Genomic DNA, 26,409 nt, shown 5'->3' with positions numbered 1-26,409 from the left:
CAAGTGTCTCCACTACCTCCCCCTTTACTATGTCTGTGGCAGTATCTTCTTCCTTAGTGAAGACAGATGCAAAGTACTCATTTAGTACCTCAGCTGTACCCTCTGCCTCCATGCGTAGGTCTCCTTTTTTGTCTCTAATCGGCCCCACCCCTCCTCTTACTTCCCTTTTACTATTTACAGTATATGCCTATAGAAGACTTTTGGATTACCTTTTATGTTAGCTGCCATTCTATTCTCATACCCTCTCTTAGCCCCTCTTATTTTGGTGTTCAGAGGGACCTGGGTGTCCTTGTACATGAATCTCTGAAAGTTAACATGCAGGTACAGCAAGCAATTAGGAAAGCAAATGGTATGTTGGCCTTTATTACAAAAGGATTTGAGTATAAGAGTAAAGACATCTTACTGCAATTATGTAGGGCCCTGGTGAAACCACACCTGGAGTATTGTGTACAGTTTTAGTCTCCTTACTGAAGGAAGGATATACTTGCCATAGAGTGCAATGAAGGTTCACCAGACTGATTGCTGGGATGGGGGGATTGTCCTATGAGCAGAGATTGAGCAGACTAGGCCTATATTTTCTAGAGTTTAGAAGAATGAGAGGTGGTCTCATTGAAACATACAAAATTCTTACAGGGCTTGACAGGGCAGATGCAGGGAGGATGTTTCCCCTGGCTGGGGAGTCTAGAACCAGGGGTCACAGTCCCAGAATAAGGGTTGGCCATTTAGGACTGAGATGAGGAGAAATTTCACCACTCAGAGGGTGGTGACTCTTTGGAATTCTCGACCCCAGAGGGCTGTGGAGTATATTCAGTCGTTGAGTATATTCAAGATAGAGATCGATAGATTTTTGGATATTAAAAGGAATCAAGGGATATGGGGATAGTGCAGGAAAGCGGAGTTGAGGCAGAAGATCAGCCATGATCTTATTAAATGGCGGCACAGGCTCGAGGGGCCGAATGGCCTACTCCTGCTCCTATTTCTTATGTTCTTATGCACAGTTCTGGTCTCCATATTATTAAAAGGATATGGAGGCACTGGATAAGGTGCAAAAAGATTTACAAGGATGATACCAGAACTAAGAAGTTATACCCATCAGGAAATATTGAACAGGCTGGGGCTCTTTTTTTCTAGAAAATGGAAGGCTGGGGGGTGACCTGATAGAGGTACTTAAGATTATGAAAGGCTGCCAGGATCAGCAGAGACTGTAGGAAGTGAGGAGTTTCCGAATCTGAAGAGTGGATGGTTTCATTAACGATATCTGCAGCTGGGAAATGCTTTTTGTGACGACTTTTTTTCCTGCCGTTCTGATTTATACACACCTGCTTCTGACAAGACAAGACCACTGGGAGAGTTTTACTCTCCTCCCCTATCCAGTCAGGGATTCTCAGCAGCAGGTATGCCACTATCATGGAGGAGGAGGAGTACAAGATGGAGCAAAGAGTCAAGCAGCATTTGAGGATGAAGCCCACCAGATATTAGCCCTCTCCCATAGAATATACAGGCAACACAGGTTATATGATGGCCTTAGTGAAATTTGTATAAGAAGGCATTTGTATGAGAGGGCAGCCCTGTCCCTTAAGGACCTGCAGCCATGCACTGCTCTGTAACCATGAAAGACAGCACCTTAACTTTATGCCGCAGGCTCATTTCAGGCAGCCCTGTAATATCAGGCAGGCAGCTGTACGGGAATGTATTTGTCAGGTGACTGATTCACTTTACAGGATAGCTGGGGAATTCATCATTTTTGGCATCACAGCAGGGCAGCTGTGATAGGGCCATCCAGTTTTACGGAGTTGCTAGCTTTCCCCAAGGTCCAGGGTCCAAGCTGGACAGATTACCCCTCAATGTACCAATTGTGTAACAACATTCAAAGGATCCTATAAATCAATGCCACATGTTTTAGAAGTTGTCATGATGCATTCAGCCTTCAAATTTCAGCCCTCCCCGTCCTCTTCAGGGAACAAAATCATGTCAATGAATGGCTTCTGGGTTACAAAACTTACCCCTTGCTCCCATATATAATCACTCCACTAAGAACGTCCCGAACAACGGCAGAGGAGCCTGATAACGAGGCAAATGCCTCTACAAGGGTGATCATCGAGAGAACTATCGGCGTCTTAAAGGCACATTTTTGTTGTGACATACATTTTAATGCAGTTAGTTCTTCCCCAGGAGCTCAAAACTGGAACACATCCCGCAGTCATTTCTTCCAGCTACAATCTACAGGCATTCAAAATACAATCTCAGTTTCACCTAATAACCACTTCTTGACTTACCTCCTCTTCTCATATTCTTTGCAACCTTGGTGGTGTCTTGTACTATGATATAGGTTTTCTCAATAATTAATAAAAAGTAATTTTCACCTTAACAGGCATTTATTTTTTTATTGAACCATTTTATATTGGCTTTTAAAGACGGCTTTACATATGTTTGAGATATTCACATTCATCTGAATGAAAGAAATGTATGAATGCAACACATCTGACTCAGCAGCTCCCAATGAGCCAATGGGTAAATGGAGTACCTTGTGTGGGGGAATAGCCATGTACACCAGGAGAGGGGAGGCTGCAGATTCAGTCTGTACTGAGCTAGCTGATCTCACCAGTGCAGCTGCAAGGGTTCCATAGTTAACCCTAGTGATCCTGGGATAGGGAGGAAAACAATCAACCAGGGTTCCCACTCTTCTTCACTATCCAGCGCCTCTGCTCAAAAGTGTACATGCGAGGACAGCATCAGGTTCGACTGTGATGTCAAACATACTGCTGTCACTCACTGGCTAGGCTCACACATGAGGTGATCAGACAAAGTACTGGAGGGCTGTGAGTGCCCATGGAAACATGCCCCAGCAAAGGTCCGCATCTTCGGCAGAGGAAGAGAGGGAAGAAGACAAATAATTAATAATTCACTGAAAAGTGTACAATTCCAGTGGCATGTAGTGACTCTCAAAGCTTCAGGTCTAGCGAATGCACAGACCTATATGCTACAGATAGAAAAAATGGTTCAGCTCCTACAGGCTACGATTTGGTAGATAATTCAGAAGAACCAGCAGGACATCTGCTTTGAATCTTTCCTGGTCCCAGAAGGAAAGACACTGGTTGGCCTGTAAAAAGAAAGGAAACAGGGTGTTACAAGTTTAGGGTTTTGCATTAGATATTCTCAGGTACAGCATTGTTCATCACTTCAGTGAGCAGTCTGAGTGTCTTACATTTAGGGGTGTGCCCGTAGTGCTCAATATCTAACTATACAATAGCATAACCCAGGGCTGTAACCATTGCATCCCCTTGAGCTGAACTAGATATTCATGTCATCAGCATGTACCTCCATGTGTACCTCTACAACCTTTTTGTCAGCAGGTCAAGAAAACACTTGGCAGGATCAGGCCAAATAAAAATTAAGCTCCTTTATTTCACAGCAATGAACATGATTTGACTCACTTAGTTTGATCAGTACAGCTTGTGTTTACATAATAATACAAAATAATGAATGTACTATGCTTCCACACATTGGTGGGCCATCTTGCTTGACTTGAACAAAATAACTTCTAATTACCATACTGCATCCTAACCTTCTGGGCCCGGTGAAAGCTTGCCCTTTCAGTTTTCTGTATTAAAATCTCACTGTCCGTGAGTGTTCGTGTCTCTATTTATCTCCCAGTGTTCACAACCCATGGGGAGGGCCAGACAAACCCCGCTGAGCTTTCAGAACAATGGACTTCCCAACACAATAGAGAAGAGGGGCTCGATTTTGTCAATGGGGAGCTTTTGGAGGCAGGACTCCCACTTTGAGTTGTAGTCCCGCCTCCATCGACTTGTGGCCAACCCACGCTATTTTCCCTTGATTGACCTTGTTAAGCCCACCCAGCGGGCTCAGCAAGCCAATTAAGGGACACCTGGTTACTGGTGACGTCAGCGATTGACATTTCATATGTCAAGAGCTTTTGACAGATGAAAAATCAGCGTTTGACAGCTCTGTGAAGCGGTCAAACACGGACAATCTGTCTTCTAACTTGAGTCCTTCTACTCAGACTCAGTTAGAGATCTCTCCAGACCAGAAAGCAGAATGCTGCAGCTTTTGACAGTTCAGCGGCCATTCTGCTTTCTGTGCCGGTGAGCTGAGGGACTCCCGAGAACTGAAGGAAGGAAGCCTGCAAGAGAAAGTAAAGGTAAGTAAAAATTAAAACACTTTACACTTACCTCACACACTTACCTCTGCACACATGCACCCATCGCTCACCTGCACAACGGACATCTCGACCCCTCCAACCCCTGCAGACCGACGGTCCGCCTCGCTAACTTGGCGTGGTTCAGAGCCGTCGGACAGCCCACACTTCAGGGCTAAAAATAGGGATCAGGCAAAAAACTGCCTGTTAACAGGCAGTTAATTGGCACTAACCCCCTTCCTGCTCGGGGAGGCTGCTCCCAGCACAGGTCGGGTACCCGCCTCCTGGGACATTGGCATGGAGGCGGGTTGGGGGCGGGATGGATTCCTGCCCCCCGATTCTGCAATTTTCCCACCACTCCCGCCTCCAAACCCATCTCCTCGGGGCTTGGAAATCGAGCCTGAGGTGTGAGACAGATTAACAAACTGGTTCAATAGGAAAATACTGCGAATGCTGGAAATCTAACAAACTGGTTATTGTTTTCTGTCCTTGGGGAAACAACTTAAAAGGCTAGCTCGTTAGCATTTCAACCATCTTGGTGCTTTTTAAAAAACAAAAAATTTGTGTCGAATACACTTTGCTTTAAAACACAATCCTTAAATGTAACTCTTTGTTCCAAATCCTTATCGTGGGGCAAAATAAAAATTGGCAAAAATCCCATAAAGTGACACAGGGTTATCAGACACGATAAACAGACATAATATGACCAAATGGGAACCACATCAATATATATATGAAATAATAATTACTTCTGCCCTCCACATCCTCATTTTTTGTCCTTTTCTACCAATCAGGTCTCCTCTCCTGATGGCATCAAAGTTTGAAGGAAGAAATCCACATGCTGGGGATATTCTTGTTAATACTTTTTATACTTCACAATTAATACATCTTTTAATAAAAAGTAACACTTGGATTTTCAATACATAAACCAGGCTAACAATTGCCCAAAAGTTACCTGAACAGTCACGCTCCCACATCCAACTCCCACAGCCCCAATTAACAGAAGCACTGCACCCCAACCTGCTCTGAACCCTTTCACAGAGACAGTCTTCCTCCAAACCTGCCAGTAGATACTGGCATTTTTCTCCCACAATTTAAGGCGGCACTTTTCTTCCACTCTCAATTCAACCTGGCACTATTCGCCCCTTCAATTCAACCTGGCACTCTCCGCCACCACAGTTCATTCTGGCACTTCCACCTCCACTGCTGCTCAGCTGATGCTAGCACTTGCCTTCCTCCTCCACCTAAAGCAGTGCTCTTTAAGTTGAGACCTACCCAGATCAGGCCAGGGGGGCATAAAAGACACCATGCCACTATATGAAGTGTAGGGAAATCTCAAGTGTCATAGCCAACATTCATCCCTGAACTAACATCACCAAAACAGATTAATCATTTATCTAACTTGTTTGTGGGAGCTTGTTATGTGCAAATGGGCTGCTACATTTGCCTACAAAACTTCAGAAGTCAATGGCTGTGAAGCATTTTGTGATGTCCTGAGGACATGAAAGGTGCTATATATATATATAAAAAATCTTTATAGTATGCAGTGGCCAGGATCAATTCCATTAGCAAAAGGACTAGGTGCTAATTTTTGTCAGTAAATGCTGACACATAGATCTAGCCCCCAAAACGTGAAATGTTGGCACGCATCTGTTCTATGCTTCTCTCTTGGTTGACTTCTCTGCAACCAACCAGGGCATTCAACGCGCCAGCCAAAATCCGTATTGTCCCAATTGAATTACGGTATGAACTTCCCTATAATACCTTCATTTAAAACAAAACTCTTTCCTGAATCACTTAGAACAACTTCCAAGGCGGAGTGCTGAAACCCACAAGGCCTCATCAAAACAATGGTGACCTGCTCCTTAGAAAGTTGAAATTGTAGTTTGTTTCCAAGGTAATTAATTCCAGTAATCTGCAGTTCACCAATGTCCTCCGGGATTATGGGATCAAAGTGCAGACAGTTCTTCATGATCCTGCAAAACAGAAGTACAAAATACAGATTAGAAGACTGAGTTGCGGACACAGAGTGGGAGCTTCCTTTTGGCAGTAACTGGGAATGGTAATAACCACAGTAAACAGATTTTGCTCAACGGTAATTCATGGCTATGAAGGAAGGTTGATCCAGGCAAATTGTTTAGTATGGAAAAATGATTCAAATATCTGGAGACGGACACAAGTTAAAAATGAGAAAGTTAGGAGCAAGAAGGAAAGTCACACTTTTTTACATGATGGATGATAAAACTGTCTAATAAGTTATCCGAGAAACGCACTGATGCAGACAGTGTAGTGAGATGGGGTTGATCTGTCAAAAGGGCCTTGTTGGGCCAAAGGCCTTTTTGTGCTCCAAGACAGTCTCATGTTCTCACATAAATCGATGGTACTGCTGTGTTTACCATTTCTTCTAAATTCCAACTGCAGGTATCAAGCAAATCCTTCAGAGAAAGAGGCAAAGGCTGGCCTGTCCACCTGCCCAGCTCATTGCCAACCCAAGACCCGCCACTCTTTTATTAGTCAGAGCTACACCAATAATGGGTAGCCAGTCTGACCTCTGCCAGTGCAGGAGAAGTCTTCTCCACGTGCTGACACAGCTAATGATGACATCCCCACTCCTCAGTAGGACCATACTCAATGACCAGAGTGTGCAACAAAAAATTAATCTTTAACTAAATCCCCTACTGGTTTAGGGAGTAAAAACAGTGCCCACTGTGGTACAGAACCATATTGAGCGGTAGAGCTCCTCTGAAAAAGGATTGGCCAGGTCACATCATTAGATTACTAGATCTAGGAAAACTAGATAAAAAAATTGTCTGTTTGTTTTCCAAAAGTTCAGTGAGTTTATCCAATAAGCTGAGCCATATAGACCAGGAAACTCTCAGATTCAATCCCCAATCTGTGCTAAAGTCATCCATCTTAATTCAGAGGCAGGAGATGTGCTTAGCATTAAGGCGAGATAGCACAGCCAGAATTCCTGGTCCTGATAGGTATCCAGTGACCCTGTGTGGAAATTCTGTGTGTGTGGACTTAGGTTAGGGACAGGATCAGCCTCAACTGTGGTACTGTCCATGGCCAAGTAGCCCAATGATATTCACTGGCTAGGTACACACACAAAAAACAGCTACTTGCTTGAGATAGTGGTGGGCTGGCAGCGCCCATGGAATGGTATGCCACCAAGGAGTCAATGTCTTCAGAAGTGGGGGGGAGAAAATTAATGGAAAAAAGAGAGGCTGGAAGAAAATATGTAAGAGCCTTATCCTGGAGTACATCTGTAACCAAAGCAGATTTGTTGTGCATAATGGAATCAATTCTTGGATATCTCAGTAACGTGAATAAAACCTGGTTATATTGACACTGACCTGAAGCCAGTGTAGCCAAACAGCACGGTCTGCAAGAAGCCACCCATTCCTGTTAGAAAATTCACAGCTCCTGACCCATCTGCATTTTCGCTCCAAACCTAATGCAGGGAAAAAAATGGCAAAAGTTCAGCATCCAGGAAACTCTCAAAAAACATACAGTACTTAGTTTTTGATTCAGATTCCACACACAGCCCTGGTGATGGCCATGCCTGGAAGGACAAAAGTTCAATCCTTGGTCTAATCCAAATTAGTTTACCTCAGCAGGGGTAGCAGAAGGGATGCTCCAGTCCCTGGGATTGGGGGGGGCGGGGGGGGGGGAGCGGGGAGGAGAGGAAATTTGTCAAGGGTGTTTCTGCCACACATTCGGCAAAGTTGCAGTGGCAGAGTGGAAACACCTCCGAGGGAATTCTGGGCCATGGTCATGAATGAAAAGTTTTGTATCCTTACTAAATGAAGGGATAAAAATTACAGGTGGCTCTAAAGTTCTGAAAATGCATCAAATAAAGTACTAGAAAATCTAAATTTCCTGAGGGGACCAGGTCCCCAAACCCCTGCAAAAAATAAAACTCTTGCCTTCAGCCCTTACATCCCCCTTGAGTAAATTCTAAATCCACCACTGCTCTGAACTGAGCTCTTGTGTGCTTTTGTCTTTAAAAAGCTTTTGAAAAGCCCTTGGTCAGCTTTTGATAGCTTTATAGTTTGGGTGTATGCAACGGGACAGAGCCTCAAGATGTTTTCATGGCAACTATTACCTTGAATGGTTCCCGAATGTTGCTGTAACACTTGTTCAGTTGCTGCTGAGCCTGACTAGCATTCTTCAGCTCCAGCCAACCAATCGCAAACATGCTCTGAAACAGAAGCATACTTTTAAATAACATACACAGACATTGCTCATCTTGATCAAATTGTTAGCCAATGAAACAGGAAACTTCAAATACAGACATAGGCCAAAAGGAGTGTAGTCAGCGAGGACATGCTCCTATCACCTCTAGGAGCTGGATTTTAATCAAGTTTACTCTCTGTTGGATGTTAGGGTCCTAAGTCATTTCAATTTGTGGCAGTACCAATTTGATTGCAAGTGAATGTGAATTGATAGCACAAAGTAGCCCATAATTTGTCAGCCAGTGGCTCAGTGGGTAGCACCCTCGCCTCTTGAGTCAGAAGGTTGTGGGTTCAAGTCCCACTCCAAAGACTTGAGCACAAAAATCTAGGCTGACACTCCAGTGCAGTACTGAGGGAGTGCTGCACTGTCAGAGGTGCCGTCTTTCGGCTCTCCTGTCTGCTCTCTCAGGTGGACGTAAAAGATCCCATGGCACTATTCTGAAGAAGAACAGGGGAGTTATCCCCAGTGTCCTGGCCAATATTTATCCCTCAATCAACATCACAAACAGATTTTCTGGTCATTATCACATTGCTGTTTGTGGGAGCTTGCTGTGTGCAAATTGGCTGCCGTATTTCCTACATTGCAACAGTGACTACACTTCAAAAAGTACTTCATTGGCTGTAAAGTGCTTTGGGACGTCTGGTGGTCTTGAAAGGCACTATATAAATGCAAGTCTTTCTTTCTATAATTTAGCACAAATTGGCAATTGCAGGCTTACTAAAATATCATACTGGTGGAGAGGGATTAATTCAAATGGCAGACTATGCTCTGCATCCAGACCAGAACACTACTAAATCAGTACTGCAAAATCCCACATAAAAATCCTTACCTTCTGATCCATGAGTTGCCATGCACTGCCATTTCTGACTCCTTCCTGTCGCTTTGTTCAGGGATCCAACTCCACTTGAACTGGAGCCAGGAATTCCTGATCGTGCAAATAGTTTTGCAGCAGTATTGTGCAAGGCAATTTTAATCCACTTGTGTTTATTTGCAGCTCTGGAGTCACCATAATGTTTGGTCAGTGGCTCTCCAGGCAAACTAAGAGAGTACTCTTGGTGCAAGGGAACTTTACTGTGCTTCTAACCTATGCTGTAGCTGACCTGGGAGTGTTGAATGGGACAGGGGGTCCAAGCTACAGCCCATGGGCCATATCCTGCTCACACAATGATGATTGTGCCCAGATAATCTGTCCCACAAAGCCTAGACAACTCATGTCTATTTGCGCTTATATTTCTTATTCGTTAGTTTGTCTGGTTTGAATTCATTGAGTTAGATGAATGGAAAGGGCTGTTTTTAACCTTTTTGCCTCATTGGTGGATAAATCCTAGCTCAGAACACCGAAATCTGTTAGTGTCAGCAACTTGAGATATATGTAAATTAATAGAAACATGGACCTAAATTTTGCATGTGCCTCCCTAAGCTCCATGGTCCACACCTAAATGGCCCATGAAAACAAATAGCTTATACACTCCAGGTGGGCAGGGAGTTTACTCCACATCTAACCCATGCTTTCTCTGGTCTGGGAGTGCTCAATTGGATAGTGCAGAGGTAGCATTACTCTGCATCTAATCCATGCTGTATCTGGCCCAGGCGTGTTTGATGCTGGCTCTGTCAAAAATATCAAATTCCCCAGCTTGATAGAGAAACAAATTACAGAATACAGAGAACAGCCCTTTCACCTGACAAGATAAATGTTCTAGTTATTGAAAACTTCAGCTTCTGACTGTCCAAAGTTTAGCTCCTATCAAAGTCATAATACATAAGTTAAAATGAAGTTTGTTCTTACTCATGCGACTTAACAAAGGTTAAACTCTTCTGTAAAGAGCAGAGGAAAATGGCATTTTATTCTACCCAGTGATTGGAAACGTCACCAATATGGAGTCTCCTCTCACCATCAAGGAACATCAATAAAAATTCACATTTTATTCAAAAACTAGTTAATCTCCTATGGTGTTGCTCTCAGACAAAAAAGTTTTTTTTTTTTTTAATACTCTTCCTGTAATTGTTTTTCTGTGTATTTCCCATGCTCTAATTTATTTTCTCCCTATCTCCATCTTTCTGTTCGTCTTCCACTCTTTTTTAGATGAACTTCAAGTAGCCTGTAAGAAAGGCAATACAGAGCAGCCGAATGTTTTTTTTTTGGTTGTTGTCGTCCAATGTTCAAAGGATTTGAGACCAGAAAGAGGCAAGACAGACAGTGACATTGTAAATCTATACATGACCCCATGGAGCAGTAAACAGCACATTTTGGAAAAGGTTTGGAGGTACAATTCCTTGGAAAATATTTGCTAAGTGAACAAAATATACATATTGGATAGACAATTTCTCAGGGAAATTCCATTTACTAGAAACTGGAATTTCACTGTTCATTTGCCCTGTCTCAATACACAGGATACAGAAGCTAACCAACAGAGAAGGGCACTAATGACCCATAGGAGCAAGGGTCGGCCATTTAGCCCCTCGAGCCTGTTCTACCATTCAATGAGATCATGACTGATCTGTGACCTAACTCCATATACCCGCCTTTGCCCAATATCCCTTAATATCTTTTGTTAACAGAAATCTATCAATCTCAGATTTAAAATTAACAATTGACACATCAACCACCAAAGTTCCAAACTTCTCCCACCCTTTGTGTGTAGATAGGTTTCCGAACATCACTTCTGAAAGGCCTGGCTCTAATTTTGAGGCTATGTCCCCGAGTCCTAGATTCCCCAACCAGCGGAAATAGTTTCTCTCCATCTACCCTATCAGTTCCTCTTAATACCTTGAAAACTTTGAACAAATCACCCCTTAATCTTCTAAATTCCAGGGAATACAGCCCTAGTTTGTGTAATCTCTCCTCGTAACTTATCCCTTGGAGTCCAGGTATCATTCTAGTAAATCTATGCTGCACTCCCTCCAAGGCCAATACAGCCTTCCTAAGATGTGGTGCCCAGAACTGAACACAGTACTTCAGGTGTGGTCTAACCAGGGCTTTGTATAGCTGCAGCATGACTTCTAATCCCTTGTATTCTAGTCATCTAGATATAAAGGCTAGCATTCCATTAGCCTTTTTGATTATTTTTGTACCTATCCATGACATTTTAATGATCTATGCACATGGACCCCTATGTCTCTTTAGACTTCCACTGCTTCTAGCTTTTCACCATTTAGAAAGTATTCTGATCTATCCTTTTTATGTGGCTCTTTAACCGGTCATGTAAGTCATTCATAAATACAGTGAATAGTTGAGGCCAAAACACAGATCCCTGTGGGCTGCCACTAGTCACATCCTGCCAGTTAGAGTACCTGCCCATTATCCCTACTCTCTGTCTCCCGCCGCTCTGCCAATCTCGTAACCAGGTCAATAATTTTCCCTCAATTCCATGAGCTTTAACTTTAGCTAACAGTCTCTTACATAAAAACTTAAGAAATACAAGCAAGAGTAGGCCACTCGGCCCCTCGAGCTTGCTCTGCCATTCAGTAAGATCATGGCTGATCTTCTACCTCAAATCCACTTTCCTGCACTATTCTCATATCCCTTAATACCCTTAATATCCAAAAATCTAGCGATCTGTGTCTTAAATATACTCAATGACTGAGCCTCCTCAGCCCTCTGGGGTAGAGAATTCCAAAGAGTCACCATCCTCTGAGTGAAGAAATTTCTCCTCATCTCAGTCCTAAATGGCCGACCCCTTATTCTGAGACTGTGACCCATGGTTCTAGATTCCCCAGCCAGGGGAAACATCCTCCCTGCATCTATCCTGTCAAGCCCTGTAAGAATTTTGTATGTTTAAATGAAAACACCTCTCATTCGTCTAAACTCTAGAGAATATAGGACTAGTCCACTCAATCTCTCCTCATAGGACAATCCCCCCATCCCAGGAATCAGTCTGGTGAACCTTCGTTGTACTCCCTCTCTTATGAGGGACTTTACTGAATGCCTTCTGAAAGTCCATATAAATAACATCCATAGACATTCCCCTGTCCACTACTTTAGTCACATCTTCAAAAAATTCAATCAGGTTCATCAGGCATGAACTATCTTTCACAAATCCATGCTGATTCTCTCTGATCATCTGAAAATTTTCAAGGTGATCAGTCACTCCATCCTTACTTATAGACTTTAGTAATTTCCCGACAACAGATATTAGGCTACCCGGTTTATAATTCCTTATTACTTACCCATATTGCCACTAGTTTTACTGTTTGGCCACTTTTAAGACACCACCTTCCTGTGTCTGTCAAGATATGTAATTCAACTGTCACCTTTTACTAACCCAGGTCATGGCAGGTCCATCATGATCCGTCACAGCTTCGTATATCACCAGGTCATTCTTCCGCACCTGAGAACTCATGGGGTACATGAGTGGGTAACCTAGCAACACAACATCAGCCTGTTTCACTCCATCCCCTGTAGCACAGAAACAACATTCTTAAGTATACAGGCTGCCGTAATCAAAGTTTCAGCAGAACATAGAGTGTGGAAAACACAAAGTTAAAATTATTTTTAAACTCCTGATCAAAGAATGCAATTGCTCCAAAAGCAGGTGCAGCAGTGCGCAGCCCATAACTTGGGAGTTGCCAGAATAGGGTCCCCTGGGTGTTCGTCAGCCGATTCTGAAGGTTTTAAGGTGGGAGACCAGGTGATGGCCCGGCTCAATCGTCAAGAGGAGAAATGGAACCCAAAGGTCCTGACCCAATCATTGACAAATTAAATCCACAAGTATATAAAATACACTGTCAAGGGTCCAAGCAGAAAAATGCAGACCGGTAGGTTCATGTTAACCAGCTGAAACTGTATTAGGGTCCAGTACCTAAGGGACAAGTAGACAGTTTAAAAATTATCAAGCTGGATAATGTCGATGAATGGTGGCCACATGATGAACCAATGGCCATTACCGACAGGGAACTGTGGCCCCGTCCAATTATCCAGCCCGTGTGGGTACTGTCCAGTGACTATGTGGGACCCTCTCCCTCACACCAGTTATCCTCGCACTGGCCAAAACAGGACCGGAGGCAAAGCCAGAAGAAACAGCAAACAGACTGATAACTAACCAGATACTGAGTTTGATCACTTCCCAGGTATGGCGAGAATCACTGGGTGGATGCGTATGATAATCGAGTTGGGCATGCTTCAAATGTGTCACTCAGCAGTGGTTAAGGCTTGGTGCTGGAGTGGCCCTCAAGATGAACAGTATAAATATAATCTGACCAGAAAAGAAGGGTGAGAGAAATCGAGGAACGACTGAGTGGACGGTGGAACTGACCCTGGGAGGTGGCGAGCCCTGGTTAGGTGGAAGAACTGTTGTATGGGAATCGAACTATTGGTGCGCATGTGGAGGAAGGGAATGGGGTTCGGGTAAAATGTATTTGTAACGGTAATGGAACAGCGGTGGGGATCCGGTGGTGCTGGTTTCAAGACCAATTTGGCATGCTTTCCCCTCCTGTAGGGGTGCCCTATAAAAGGAAAATATCCCGACAACCTGATGGAAAGAATGGCCTGGTACTAATTCAGATGTTAAACTGACCCCAGTTCTGGAATAGGCACAGTGGTAATGTCCGTTGTGAACTGGGTGACGATAGTGCCGATGTCAGCTCTCATGTGAGGTTAGAGGCCATTGGGAAACGAGGTAAAAACGCTGCTGGAAGTCTGGGTCCCCCTTGTCCAATGTTACTCCCTAATCCACAAACAAATGGCTTAGAAGTGATGGAATCAGGCGATTTGTTTTCTAATGATATGCGCTTTGAAATTGTTCCGGTTGTTTGATTGTCTGACAGATTGGGCCACAGTAGCTACTTTAATTTGTCGAGCCTCATGTTAAATGAAGTGGTGGGGGACGCGCAGGCGAGGAACCAAAGGACAGATTGGAGGAGCCCTGACTCAGACATGGGTGAAGGGCCGAAGGCGAGACGCAAACGAGGTTTAGCCGAATGGGTGGGGATAGGAGCCACCGCCGGTGTGGCCAGCCTGAATCGTATAGATGTCGAATCCATGTGGGAACATGACGAAGTCATGCGGAGGCAACTGAAGGGGCTTTTAACCAAATTAAATGACCTAATCCATGAACAAGGTAAAACGCTGTTATCCACCCAAGAGATAGTGGCAGCCATGCAGTCCATCTCGAATAAGGTCAATGAGATTATTGGGGAAAACAACCAAGAGTACGCACAGCAGAACGTCTCCAAAGCAGTCACCTGTAGTACGTATGGAAACTTTGTGCTTACCTTACTACAAAAAGGATTGTCTGACCTCAAATCTAAACGTATTCCTGCCTTTGCCAAGAATCACCACTTGGCCACCTGGCTAGGAACCAATAAGACGGAAGAAGAATATAAATGCATCAGGTGGCACAACCTCGGGCCCACTCTCAGGCAGTGACGGCCAGGTCCCAGTGATATTGGCAGCCTCGATCATCGTGAACTCTACAGCCCCTCCTGTGCGGTTGTAGAAGGTAGAATTCATAGGAGTCATTGAACATTCCGGTGACGATACTATCTTTAAGGAATTTCGGGACCATCCGCGATGGTTGATTATCAAAAAGAGCACGTGGTTAGCCCCAGACTTGGAGTGTTTCTGACAAGTTGGAAAGGAGTGGGTGTGTAGGTGTGATATGTCCCAGCACACTACACCCGCGTGTGGGCTCACATTGGACGAGCATTCTCCAAACTGCATAGTCGCCGTAAGCCAATGGAGTCCTGGCCAGGCGAGAACTGCCTAAGTGGGCAGGGGAAGGTACTGCGTTACAACCAGTGCCTCACACCTACCTCACGGGGAAACCCTCTGCCCGCTTAATAGCCCTATGTTCTGTCTCTCCCCAGTTGAACCGGCCAAAGTCAGTGGTAAAATGTTATTACCAGTTCACCTGCACAACATTACAGAAATACAGTTGGAGCTGCCCCTTCAGGAGGAAGCCCTAAGGTTGGTGGTCCACTTCGGCCACCCGACTCCCCCCCTATCGCTTAGTTTGAAGTCAATCCTTCAACGTACAACTACCTCACAAGAACATTTGGTTCATATGCAACAGGATAATAAAGATATTGAGAAAGGAATCAATACCTTAGGAGACCACAAATGGTGGGAAATGGTATATAATGTGGGGCAATCCATCTGGGCTTGTATGCTCTCTTGTGCTTTCTTAGTCGTTCAATTTGTGTTGACCATCACTGTCATTATTACTTTGGTGTGGAGATGCCGGTGTTGGACTGGGGTGGACAAATGTAAGAAATCACACAACACCAGGTTATAGTCCAACAGCTTTATTTGAAATCACAAGCTTTCAGAGCGCTGCTCCTTCGTCAGGTGAAGTGGAGAGATGCATAAAAACACAGCTTATATAGTCAGAGAATAATGTCAGATGTTTACAGGTAATCTTTCTAACTGCCATTTATCACACCTCGGCAGAGAGATAATCACAGCAATCAAAGGTGTAAATGGTGTCCAAACAGGTCAGTCAGGAAAACATTACATCAAAGAACAATGAGGTGGGGTCACAAGGGGTCAAATGTTGCAGATGCTGGGGTCTGTATGAAAAACAAAAAGACTACACGATAACATCAACAAGTTCCATCCCACCATCAAACTCACCATGGACTACTCCTCAGAATCGGTTTCATTCTTGGACACACGAATCTCCATCAAAGACGGACACCTCAACACTTCACTCTACCGCAAGCCCACGGACAACCTCAGGATGCGCCACTTCTCCAGCTTCCACCCTAACCACGTTAAAGAAGCCATCCCCTATGGACAAGCCCTGCGAATACACAGGATCTGCTCAGACGAGGAGGAACGCGATGGACACCTACAGACGCTGAAAGACGCCCTCGTAAGAACGGGATATGACGCTCGACTCGTCGATCGACAGTTCCAACGGGCCACAGCGAAAAATCGCATAGACCTCCTCAGAAGACAAACACGGGACACAACCAACAGAGTACCCTTCGTTGTCCAGTACTTCCCCGGAGCGGAGAAACTACACCATGTTCTTCGCAGCCTTCAACATGTCATCGATGACGACGAACACCTCGCTAAGGCCATCCCCACACCTCCACTGCTCGCCTTCAAACAGCCGCCTAACCTCAAACAGACCATCGTTCGCAGCACATTACCCAGCTTTCAGGAGAACAGCGACCACGACACCACACAACCCTGCCACAGCAACCTCTGCAAGACATGCCAGATCATCAACACAGATACCATCATCACACGTGAGGACACCACCCACCAGGTACATGGTACATACTCATGTGACTCGGCCAACATGTCTACCTCATACGTTGCAGGAAAGGATGCCCCGGAGCATGGTACATCGGCGAGACCATGCAGACACTGCGACAACGGATGAACGGACACCGCGCAACAATCGCCAGGCAGGAGTGTTCCCTCCCAGTCGGGGAACATTTCAGCAGTCAAGGACATTCAGCCTCCGATCTTCAGGTAAGCATTCTCCAAGGCGGCCTTCGAGACACACGACAACGCAAAATGATCGAGCAGAAACTGATAGCCAAGTTCCGCACCCATGAGGATGGCCTCAACCGAGATCTTGGGTTCATGTCACGCTACATGTAACCCCACCTGACGTAGGGTCATCCAGACTCGAGTCGTCGTTGGCTTGTTCTCTCCACACAGATGCGGCCGGACCTGCTGTGATTTCCAGCAAAAAAAAAATTTTTTGTCTGTTTTTTTGTTTTTCATACAGACCCCAGCATCTGCAACATTTGACCCCTTGTGACCCCACCTCATTGTTCTTTGACGTAATGTTTTCCTGACTGACCTGTTTGGACACCATTTACACCTTTGATTGCTGTGATTATCTCTCTGCCGAGGTGTGATAAATGGCAGTTAGAAAGATTACCTGTAAACATCTGACATTATTCTCTGACTATATAAGCTGTGTTTTTATGCATCTCTCCACTTCACCTGACGAAGGAACAGCGCTCCGAAAGCTTGTGATTTCAAATAAAGCTGTTGGACTATAACCTGGTGTTATGTGATTTCTTACATTATTACTTTGATACATATACGTGACATGTGTCGCCAGTTGGACGATCAGCTGCAGGGCCGGCAGGCTCTGCCTATTTATGGGGCCTTTTGGAGGGTCCCCATGAGTATGCAAAGCTCATACGCAATTAGCAAAATCCACAAAATTATTAGTAAATAAGTTGGTACTGCGCAATTTGTAAGTTTGTAGATTCAAGCTGATCAGGCTGAAAGCCATTGTCTGATTAGGATATGCTAATATTGGAGATTAGTCGGGATAATGGAAGTAGCAACTAGCAGACATGTTGGCTACATCCCATGTGAGGTCATAGAGTCATACGGCACAGAAGAGAGAAACAGAGTTAACGTTTCTGACCCTTCGTCAGAATGAAGGGTCATCGACCTGAAACGTTAACTCTGTTTCTCTCTCCACAGATGCTGCCTGACCTGCTGAGTGTTTCCAGCATTTTCTGTTTTTATTTCAGATTTCCAGCATCCGCAGTATTTTGCTTTTGTACAAGATGGCTATTATGTCAAGTCTGGAGGTTTGGCAAGAAAGAACCTTGCTTCAATATACATTCTAGGCATCATGTGATATGACTCACATTAAAGGGGGAGGATACTTTAAGGATGCCTGGAAGGTTTTTGAACTTGTGATGACAAAAGAGGGATACAAAAGAGCCTTGTTGTAGTTACGAGCTCACGGGATGGTTGGAAGTCCAACACCTACGGAGGCCATGTTTGATCACCTTGGGTCTGCAGGAAACCAGCTTATATAAGTCTATTGTATAACCGTAATAGTTATTATACTATTGGTGCTTGAATAATAAACTTGCATTTGGACAATATGCTCGAGCCTGAATCACGAGGAATCATTTAATAAGAACATAAGAAATAGGAGCAGGAGTAGGCCAATCGGCCCCTCGAGCCTGCTCCACCATTCAATAAGATCATGGCTGATCTGATCCTAACCTCAAATCTTCTATCACTCTCCATCCACCCAAACCCATGTGATCTCCAGGGAGAGGCGAAAAACCAGATAAAAGACCCAATGGCCAATTTGGGAGAAAAAAATCTGGGAAATTCCTCGCCAACCCATCTAGGCGATCGAAATTCTTCCAGGAGATCACTCTGTCCCTATATTTTCTACAGTACTTACTTTCTGTAAAGGCGATCTCCACCCCAGCCAGGAACAGGAATAAAACCATCTCCTGAAATCTAACACAGAATTAGAACACAGTAGGAGCAGAACCAGGCTACACGGCCCCTGGGCCCACTCCACTACCCACAGGGCCATGACCATTCCGAACCTAGACTCATGTCCAATTTCCTGCCCGCTCCCCGTAATCCTTAATTCCCTTTACTTCTAGGAAACTATCTATTTCTGTTTTAAATTTATTTAATGATGATGTAGCTTCCACAGCTTTCTGGGGCAGCAAATTCCACAAACCTACCACCCTCTGAGTGAAGAAGTTTCTCCTCATCTCAGTTTTGAAAGGGCAGCCCCTTATTCTAAGATTATGCCCCCTAGTTCTAGTTTCACCCATCATTGGGAACATCCTCACCGCATCCACCCGATCAAGCCCCTTCACAATCTTATATGTTTCAATAAGATCGCCTCTCATTCTTCTGAACTCCAATGAGCGGAGTCCCAATCTACTCAACCTCTCCTATGACCACCCCCTCATCCCCGGGATTAACCGAGTGAACCTTCTTTGTACTGACTCGAGAGCAAGTATGTCTTTTCTTAAGTATGGACAGCAAAACTGTATGCAGTATTCCAGGTGCGGTCTCACCAATACCTTGTACAACTGCAGCAATACCTCCCTGTTTTTATATTCCATCCCCCTAGCAATAAAAGCCAACATTCCATTGGCCTTCTTGATCACTTGCTGCACCTGCATACTAACTTTTTGAGTTTTGTGCACCTGGACCCCCAGATCCCTTTGTACTGCAGTACTTTCCAGTTTCTTGCCATTAAGATAATAACTTGCTCTATGATTTTTCCTGCCAAAGTGCATAACCTCACACTTTCCAGTATTGTATTCCATCTGCCAAATCTCTGCCTACTTACTTAGCCTGTCTATGTCCCTTTGCAGATTTTTTATGTCCTCCTCACTCACTACTTTCCGTCCCATCTTTGTATCATCTGCAAACTTTGATAGGTTACATTCGGTCCCCTCCTCCAAATCGTTAATATAGATTGTAAAGAGTTGGGGACCCAGCACTGACCCCTGCGGAACACCACTATTTACTGGTTGCCAATCTGAGAACGAACCATTTATCCCAACTCTCTGCTTTCTGTTAGAGAGCCAATCCTCCACCCACGCCAGAATATTACCCCCAATCCCGTGATTTTTTATCTTGAGCAATAATCTTTTGTGTGGCACCTTGTCAAATGCCTTTTGGAAGTCTAAATACACTACGTCCACTGGTTCCCCTTTATCCACCCTGTATGTTACTTCCTCAAAAAACTCCAGCAAATTTGTCAAACATGACTTCCCCTTCATGAAACCATGCTGAGTTTGTCCTATTAAATTATGTTTATCCAAATGTCCCGTTACTGTCTCCTTAATAATGGACTCTAACATTTTACCAACCACAGATGTTAGGCTAACAGGTCTATAGTTTCCAGCCTTCTGTCTACTACCCTTTTTAAATAAGGGTGTTACATTAGCAGTTTTCCAATCTGCCGGGACCTTTGCTGAGTCCAGGGAGTTTTGGAAAATTACCAATGCATCCACAATCCCTACCGCCACTTCCCTCAAGACCCTAGGATGCAAGACATCAGGTCCAGGGGATTTATCTGCCTTGAGTCCCATTATTTTACCAAGTACCACTTCCTTAGTGATTTTAATCGTATTTAGTTCCTCCCCACCTGTTTGTCCAGTAATTGAGTTTAAGAGATTTCCTTACACCAACTTTTTCCCCTCCTCACCTGAAGGTGCTTTCTCTTGCTGGACAGTCCCACAAATACCAGTAATGCCTGGTCCAAGTGACCATTGTTCACTTGGGCTTAACATCACAGCTTCACTCACTGATGTGTACACAAAAGCACTTTCCCGCAGGATTACTGGATTGTGATCGAGAGTGGGAACCCTGACTGATTTTTTTTCTCCTTCCTAGTCAAGGAGTATTGAGGTCAGCTGAGCATTGGGGTAGTGCATCAGGTGGACAAAACATACAGGTATTGTCCATCTTGCCCCATCAAAAACACAGCTTGGGAGACAACAATCTATCTGCCATGGCAACATCTGCAGCCTGGGCTGTATCAGACTCTCGGTCAAAAGAGTGAGAGGACTTAGAGGGAATTCGGAAAAAAAACAGCGCGGGGGGGGGGGGTGCAAGAGTAAATTAAGGATGTCTGAAGTAAATCCTTCCGCACCTGACTTATACCCGTCAAACTCAGGGTGATACTGCTTCCCAGGGTCAAAAGGCACTTTGATTTTCTCAGCTATTTTCATCCATTCTGATGGAACTGGAACTTGTAAATGTGATGCCAACTCTGTAGCAAACTGGAGGCTGGAAAAAAATATTATATAAATTCTGTTAATTAACTGGAGAGTAACAGTAATTCTGATGTGTAGTACAATATGGAAAATAAGTGAAAGAATAATCTAGGGAGATTTGTTGATAATCACTCAGAAGTAAACACACCTCAAACCTAGCAATCAGGCAATGTCATGCACAGGTAGTCCAGCTTCATACTTTAAAACAGCTCGTTAAAAAAAAAAATGGTTGAATGTTGTCTCCTCCTCGAGTTCCACAAGAACAGGAATGTGCACATGGAGAACTATACATGCGTATCCAAATTTTGCCCCTCCGTGGCACAGTGCATCATTATTACAATGTTCTGTGCCAACAAAACCTACTGAAGGGCACATTTTTAGCCTCAATTTTCCCCTTTACTCCACATTTTCTGAAGGCGCGGATTCCTCTTTGGGCATTGTTCCACGAGTGCCGTGAGCCCACTGGTACCTTACCCTAAGTGGCCACTCCTCATGCCTGAACAGTGAACGTTGGCAGGTAATTTGATCTGTTCAGGCAGCACAGTCAAGCCTCATCATGTCCTTTGCTGATGTTTGCATGAATTTTCCAACAAGAGTCACTGGATAGTAATCAGAAATGGGAATCCTGGCTGCCTTCTCTCCTCCCTAGCCCAAGGTGTTGCAGCCAATCATTGCACCCCAACTGGTGCCTCAGCTGAGAACAGATAACTGAGCCTAGATTGGGGATCAAACCTGGGTTCTTCTAGTCTATATTACTCAGTTGTACACAATGTACAGGAAACGTTCTGGTATCCGGCACTGACGGGACCGAGCTGGTGCCGGTCGATCAACACTGCCGGAGAAACCAGCGCTAATGTTAAAACATACGGAGCTTCTGAGCTCCGTATCTAGCAACAAATCCTGTTGCTTAGCAACAGCTTCAAAACAGTCGGCGCAGCTTGCAAGCGTCTCTGTAGCTAAGCAACAGCTTCAGCTAGACGCTTGCAGAGCCAGGAATGGAGAAAAAAAGCAACGAAAAGTTTAAAAAGTTATCTGAACCGACTCCTGAATTTTGCCGGTGGATAGAGCATTCCGGAGATTTAACCTCCGTTTAACGAAAGTTTCCTGTAGTAGATTTAACTACTGAGCCATCCAGGGGAGTATTAAGAATAAATTCATTTCCATATATTTTAAGTTTTCCCATTCCTCTATTCTTTCCTCCTCCCTTAAAACTTTTATTAAGATTAATAGTTGCAACTCAAATCTAAACAACTGTGGTCAAGTAAAAAAGGAACAATTAGCCCAATGCATTCGTCCCTCAAAAGACAGTTTACAAATAAATGATTGAAAATGAATCAGGGATCAAACTCCTCTGTAAAATCTTCTTGGAGGGACCTTCCTTTGAACAAAACCTTCTTAAAACTTCCTTGATCCCTTATAAATTTTGTCTTATTTTGTAAGCCAAATTTTCAAACTGCACTTAATATTTCCATTAATCACCTCCTAAATGGTGAAATTCCAGTATCATTCTGGGCCCCGAGGTTCCTTTGCAAGTGACTAGGAGATCCAATAGGATGAGTTCATTTTAGAATCCTGCTCCCATACCATGGTGAAATCAGCCAAAACGTACAGCAGTGAGTTTTTTAAATTCATTCTCAGGATATGAACATCGCTGGCAAAACTATTATTTATTTCCAGTCCTAGTTGCCCTCGAGAAGGTGGTGGTGTGCCTTCTTCTACAACTGCTGCAGTTCCAGGGTGAAGGTGCTCTCACAATGCTATTTGGTAGGGAGCTCCAGGATTTTGACCCAGCGACAATGAAGGAACAGTGATATACGTTCAAGTCAGGATGGTGTTTGACTTGTTGTTGTTGAATGTTACTTGCTACTCATCAGCACAAGCCTGGATGTTGTCCAGGTCTTGCTGCATGTCGGCATGGACTGCTTCATTATCTGAGGAATTGTGAATGGAACTGAATACTGTGCAATCATCAACGAACAGCCCCACTTCTGACCTTATGATGGAGGGAAGGTCATTGATGAAGCAGCTGAAGATAGCCGGGCCTAGGACGCTGCCCTGAGGAACTCCTGCAGTGATGTCCAGGGGCACCTTTTAAATAATTATCTTTAAAAAGGTGGAAATGGATGATGCAGCATATCTGCACACTGGACTTTCATCTTTGCTACCTAGGTTCAAATCCAACTCATGTTGAAGGATAAAAATCTTTCTCTGCTATTATACAGGTTTATGTGGAACGTGTTTGTGCCGTTTTAATCCAGTTCTAGTGGGCACAGATCTACAACAACAAAAAAATGCCTCTAATTGGTATTCTTGAACCATAAGGGGGGCTGCTTTGGTTTGGAAAATGTCACATTGGTGCTTTTGGGAAGCCGCTTTTCTGAGGTTGGAGATGAGGTACATTGTTGGGGCAGAGCAGAGAGAGAGTTTTACGATGAACCTAAAGCAGTTATACTCACTTTGGAATGCTTGAATTCAAAATTCACAAAAAATAAACAACATTGCACAACACATTTCCAACAATCTGAAGTGTCCCTGATAGATTCTGCAGGACTGGTAACAAATCCAGTTTATTATTTGTCTTGTATTTTTATAATAGTTAACTCCATAGTTTCAGCCTGTTCTCATTCCTCAAACTAACGACTTTAGAAAATTAGTGCAAGGAAATTCCACCTCCCCCTATCCCATCCTCACCTGTACTTGGCGACCACGGCAGTGTAGGCAGAATTGGTAACATCAGATTGATATTCATCAGGTGGCATCACTCCTTGAAAAAATTACATGGAGTGAAATGATCAGTGCGTCACCAACACAAAATAGGGGTTCCCATCTTGATTGGGTTCTTTTCACAGATTGTCTGTTACCAATCAGAACAAAGTAACAAATACTGCAGATGAGAAAAGACCACTTGGTCCTTCAAAGCTCATTCCATTAATATATTAACTTGCCCATCGTAACATCTGATTTTATTCTGAATAATCTCAATCTTTTTGTCTTTATTACCTTGCTTGGTATTTTATTCCAAACAGTTACCACCATTTGAGTAAAGAAATTCTTCCCGAGCGCAGTCCCGATTTGGACAGGGACTCACAGCAGGTGTACTGCGTAAAATTCAGAACAATATGGCAATGAATTGGTAGGCTCACTCAAAGAGATCACGAGAATGCTACTCTTAGGAAATGTTGCACTGTTGCAGGAGGGGTGGTCTTCTGAGGCTGGGGTTCATAGACTCATAGAAACTTACAGCACAGAAGGCAGCCAATCGGCCCATCGTGCCAGTGTTGCCTCTCTGAAAGAGCGGTCGTGCATAGTCCCACATCCCCACTTTTTATCTGTTAAGGTATTGTTGGGGCAGAGTAGAGAAGATTTTTTTTCTGCATGTAACCTATTCTATATCTGACACGGAGTGCTTGATGCTGATGATGGATGACTAAATGTGGAAACTATTCCATTTCCAGTGTTGATGCTTCTCCGCTTTATTAACACAGTGGCTGTGATTTTGCTGACTTCGGCGGGTCTGTGGCGGGTGGCATCGGTGGCGGGTCGCGACCCCGCTGCTGGCTCCATCCCACTCTGTGAAATGACTTTCCCTTGATGGGGCTTGTTAAGCCCCGCCCAGCGCGTTTCCCAGCCAATTAGAGGAAGCGGGTCTCCTTAAAAAGAGACCAAGTCCAAATGTATTTTGCCATTTGCATTGAGGTGCTGCAAACACTGACAAACACTGCACAAAGGCACAGGGCTGCACCCAGGCTCTCCCATGACTCCCTCCATATACTTTTGGAGGGAGTCACAGCACGCAGGGAGGAAGAGACCTCCCTGGGAGATCAACACAGCCTGGTTGCACGTTGCACAGGAGAGCACAAGCAGAGATGTGATCAGGAGGACCTGGCAGCAGTGGCGCAAATGTTTCAATGATCTCAGTAGATCATGAAACGTTAGTACAAAGCCACACTCAACCTCATTCTGCTGTGCCTCTCATGACATTCCCATCACTCTGCCTTCCCTACCCTACTCCTGCACATCCTTACTCACACCAACTTACCTTGGACCTCCACCCATCCCTCTCTATCTATATTATCACATCCCCATCTCACTAGCCATCCCTCACACTCACCCTCATCCTAGTGCAATCATACCAACTAACAACACACAAGGGTAGGCACTTGGGAGTTTTATGCAATGTTCATGTAAAGTTTCTGTTAATGTGGTGTCAAACATTGAAACATAAGAACATAAGAAGTAGGAGCAGGAATAGGCCATACGGCCCCTCGGGCCTGCTCCGCCATTCGATAGGATCATGGCTGATCCAAATCTAGACTCACGTCCACTTCCCTGCCCTCTCCCCGTAACCCCTAATTCCCTTATCTGCTAGGACAATGTCTATCTCCATTTTAAATTTATTTAATGTTGCAGCTTCCACAGCTCTCTGGGGTAGCAAATTCCATAGATTTACTACCCTCTGAGTGAAGAAGTTTCTCCTCATCTCAGTTTTGAAAGGGCAGCCCCTTTTTCTAAGATTATGCCCCCTAGTTCTAGTCTCACCCATCAGTGGAAACATCCTCGCCGCATCCACCCGATCAAGCCCCCTCACAATCTTATATGTTTCGATAAGATCGCCTCTCATTCTTCTGAACTCCAATGAGTAGAGTCCCAACCTACTCAACCTTTCCTCATACGTCAACCCCCTCATCTGTGGAATCAACTGAGTGAACCTTCTCTGAACCGCCTCGAGAGCAAGTATATCTTTTCTTAAATATGGAAACCAAAACTGCACGCAGTATTCCAGGTGTGGCCTCACCAATACCCTGTATAACTGCAGCAAGACTTCCCTGTTTTTATACTCCATCCCCCTTGCAATAAAAGCCAAGATTCCATTGGCCTTCCTGATCACCTGCATACTAACTTTTTGTGTTTCATGCACCAGGACCCCCAGATCCCTTTGTACTGGAGCACTTTGCAGTTTCTCTCCATTTAGATAATAACTTGCTCTTTGATTTTTTCTGCCAAAGTGCATAACCTCACACTTTCCAACATTATATTGCATCTGCCAAATCTCTGCCCACTCACTTAGCCTGTCTATGTCCTTTTGCAGGTTTTTAATGTCCTCCTCACTCACTGCTTTCCCTCCCATCTTTGTATCGTCGGCAAACTTGGATATGTTGCACTCGGTCCCTTCCTCCAAATCGTTAATATAGATTGTAAAGAGTTGGGGTCCCAGCACTGACCCCTGCGGAACGCCACTAGTTACTGATTGCCAGCCCGAGAACAAACCATTTATCCCAACTCTTTGTTTTCTGTTAGATAGCCAATCTTCCACCCATGCCAGTATATTACCCCCAATCCCGTGATTTCTTATCTTGATCAGTAATCTTTTGTGTGGAACCTTGTCAAAGTCCAAATACACTACATCCACTGGTTCCCCTTTATGTATGTTACATCCTCAAAGAATTCGAGCAAATTTGTCAAACATGACTTCCCCTTCATAAAACCATGCTGACTCTGTCCTATTAAATTATGTTTATCCAAATGCTCGGTTACTG

At 44.3% G+C, this 26,409-nt stretch overlaps 1 protein-coding gene across 2 annotated transcripts in view; it reads right to left on the bottom strand.

Moving 5' to 3' along the window:
- Positions 1–2,353: 2,353 nt before the first annotated feature.
- The window catches only part of pgghg (protein-glucosylgalactosylhydroxylysine glucosidase), a 43,157-nt gene continuing 19,101 nt past the window's right edge, over positions 2,354–26,409 (bottom strand). The window contains exons 8-14 of one of the 2 annotated variants that reach the window (XM_086007746.1): positions 23,564–23,636; positions 20,749–20,885; positions 12,661–12,758; positions 8,268–8,363; positions 7,516–7,613; positions 5,924–6,135; positions 2,354–3,100 (exon numbers count right to left, since the gene is read on the bottom strand). In XM_086007746.1, coding sequence (XP_085863872.1) covers positions 3,015–3,100; positions 5,924–6,135; positions 7,516–7,613; positions 8,268–8,363; positions 12,661–12,758; positions 20,749–20,885; positions 23,564–23,636 — 800 coding nt within the window. In that variant the 3' untranslated portion in view covers positions 2,354–3,014. Of the gene's footprint in view, positions 3,101–5,923; positions 6,136–7,515; positions 7,614–8,267; positions 8,364–12,660; positions 12,795–20,748; positions 20,886–23,563; positions 23,637–26,409 lie in introns of both variants that reach the window. The other variant, XM_086007745.1, reaches the window with a different exon arrangement.

This window comes from Somniosus microcephalus, chromosome 15 (assembly GCF_052327205.1).
Source record: "Somniosus microcephalus isolate GS21.2 chromosome 15, FLI_Smic_1.0, whole genome shotgun sequence".
NCBI lineage: Eukaryota > Metazoa > Chordata > Chondrichthyes > Squaliformes > Somniosidae > Somniosus > Somniosus microcephalus.
This window is presented reverse-complemented; position numbering and strand designations above follow the sequence as displayed.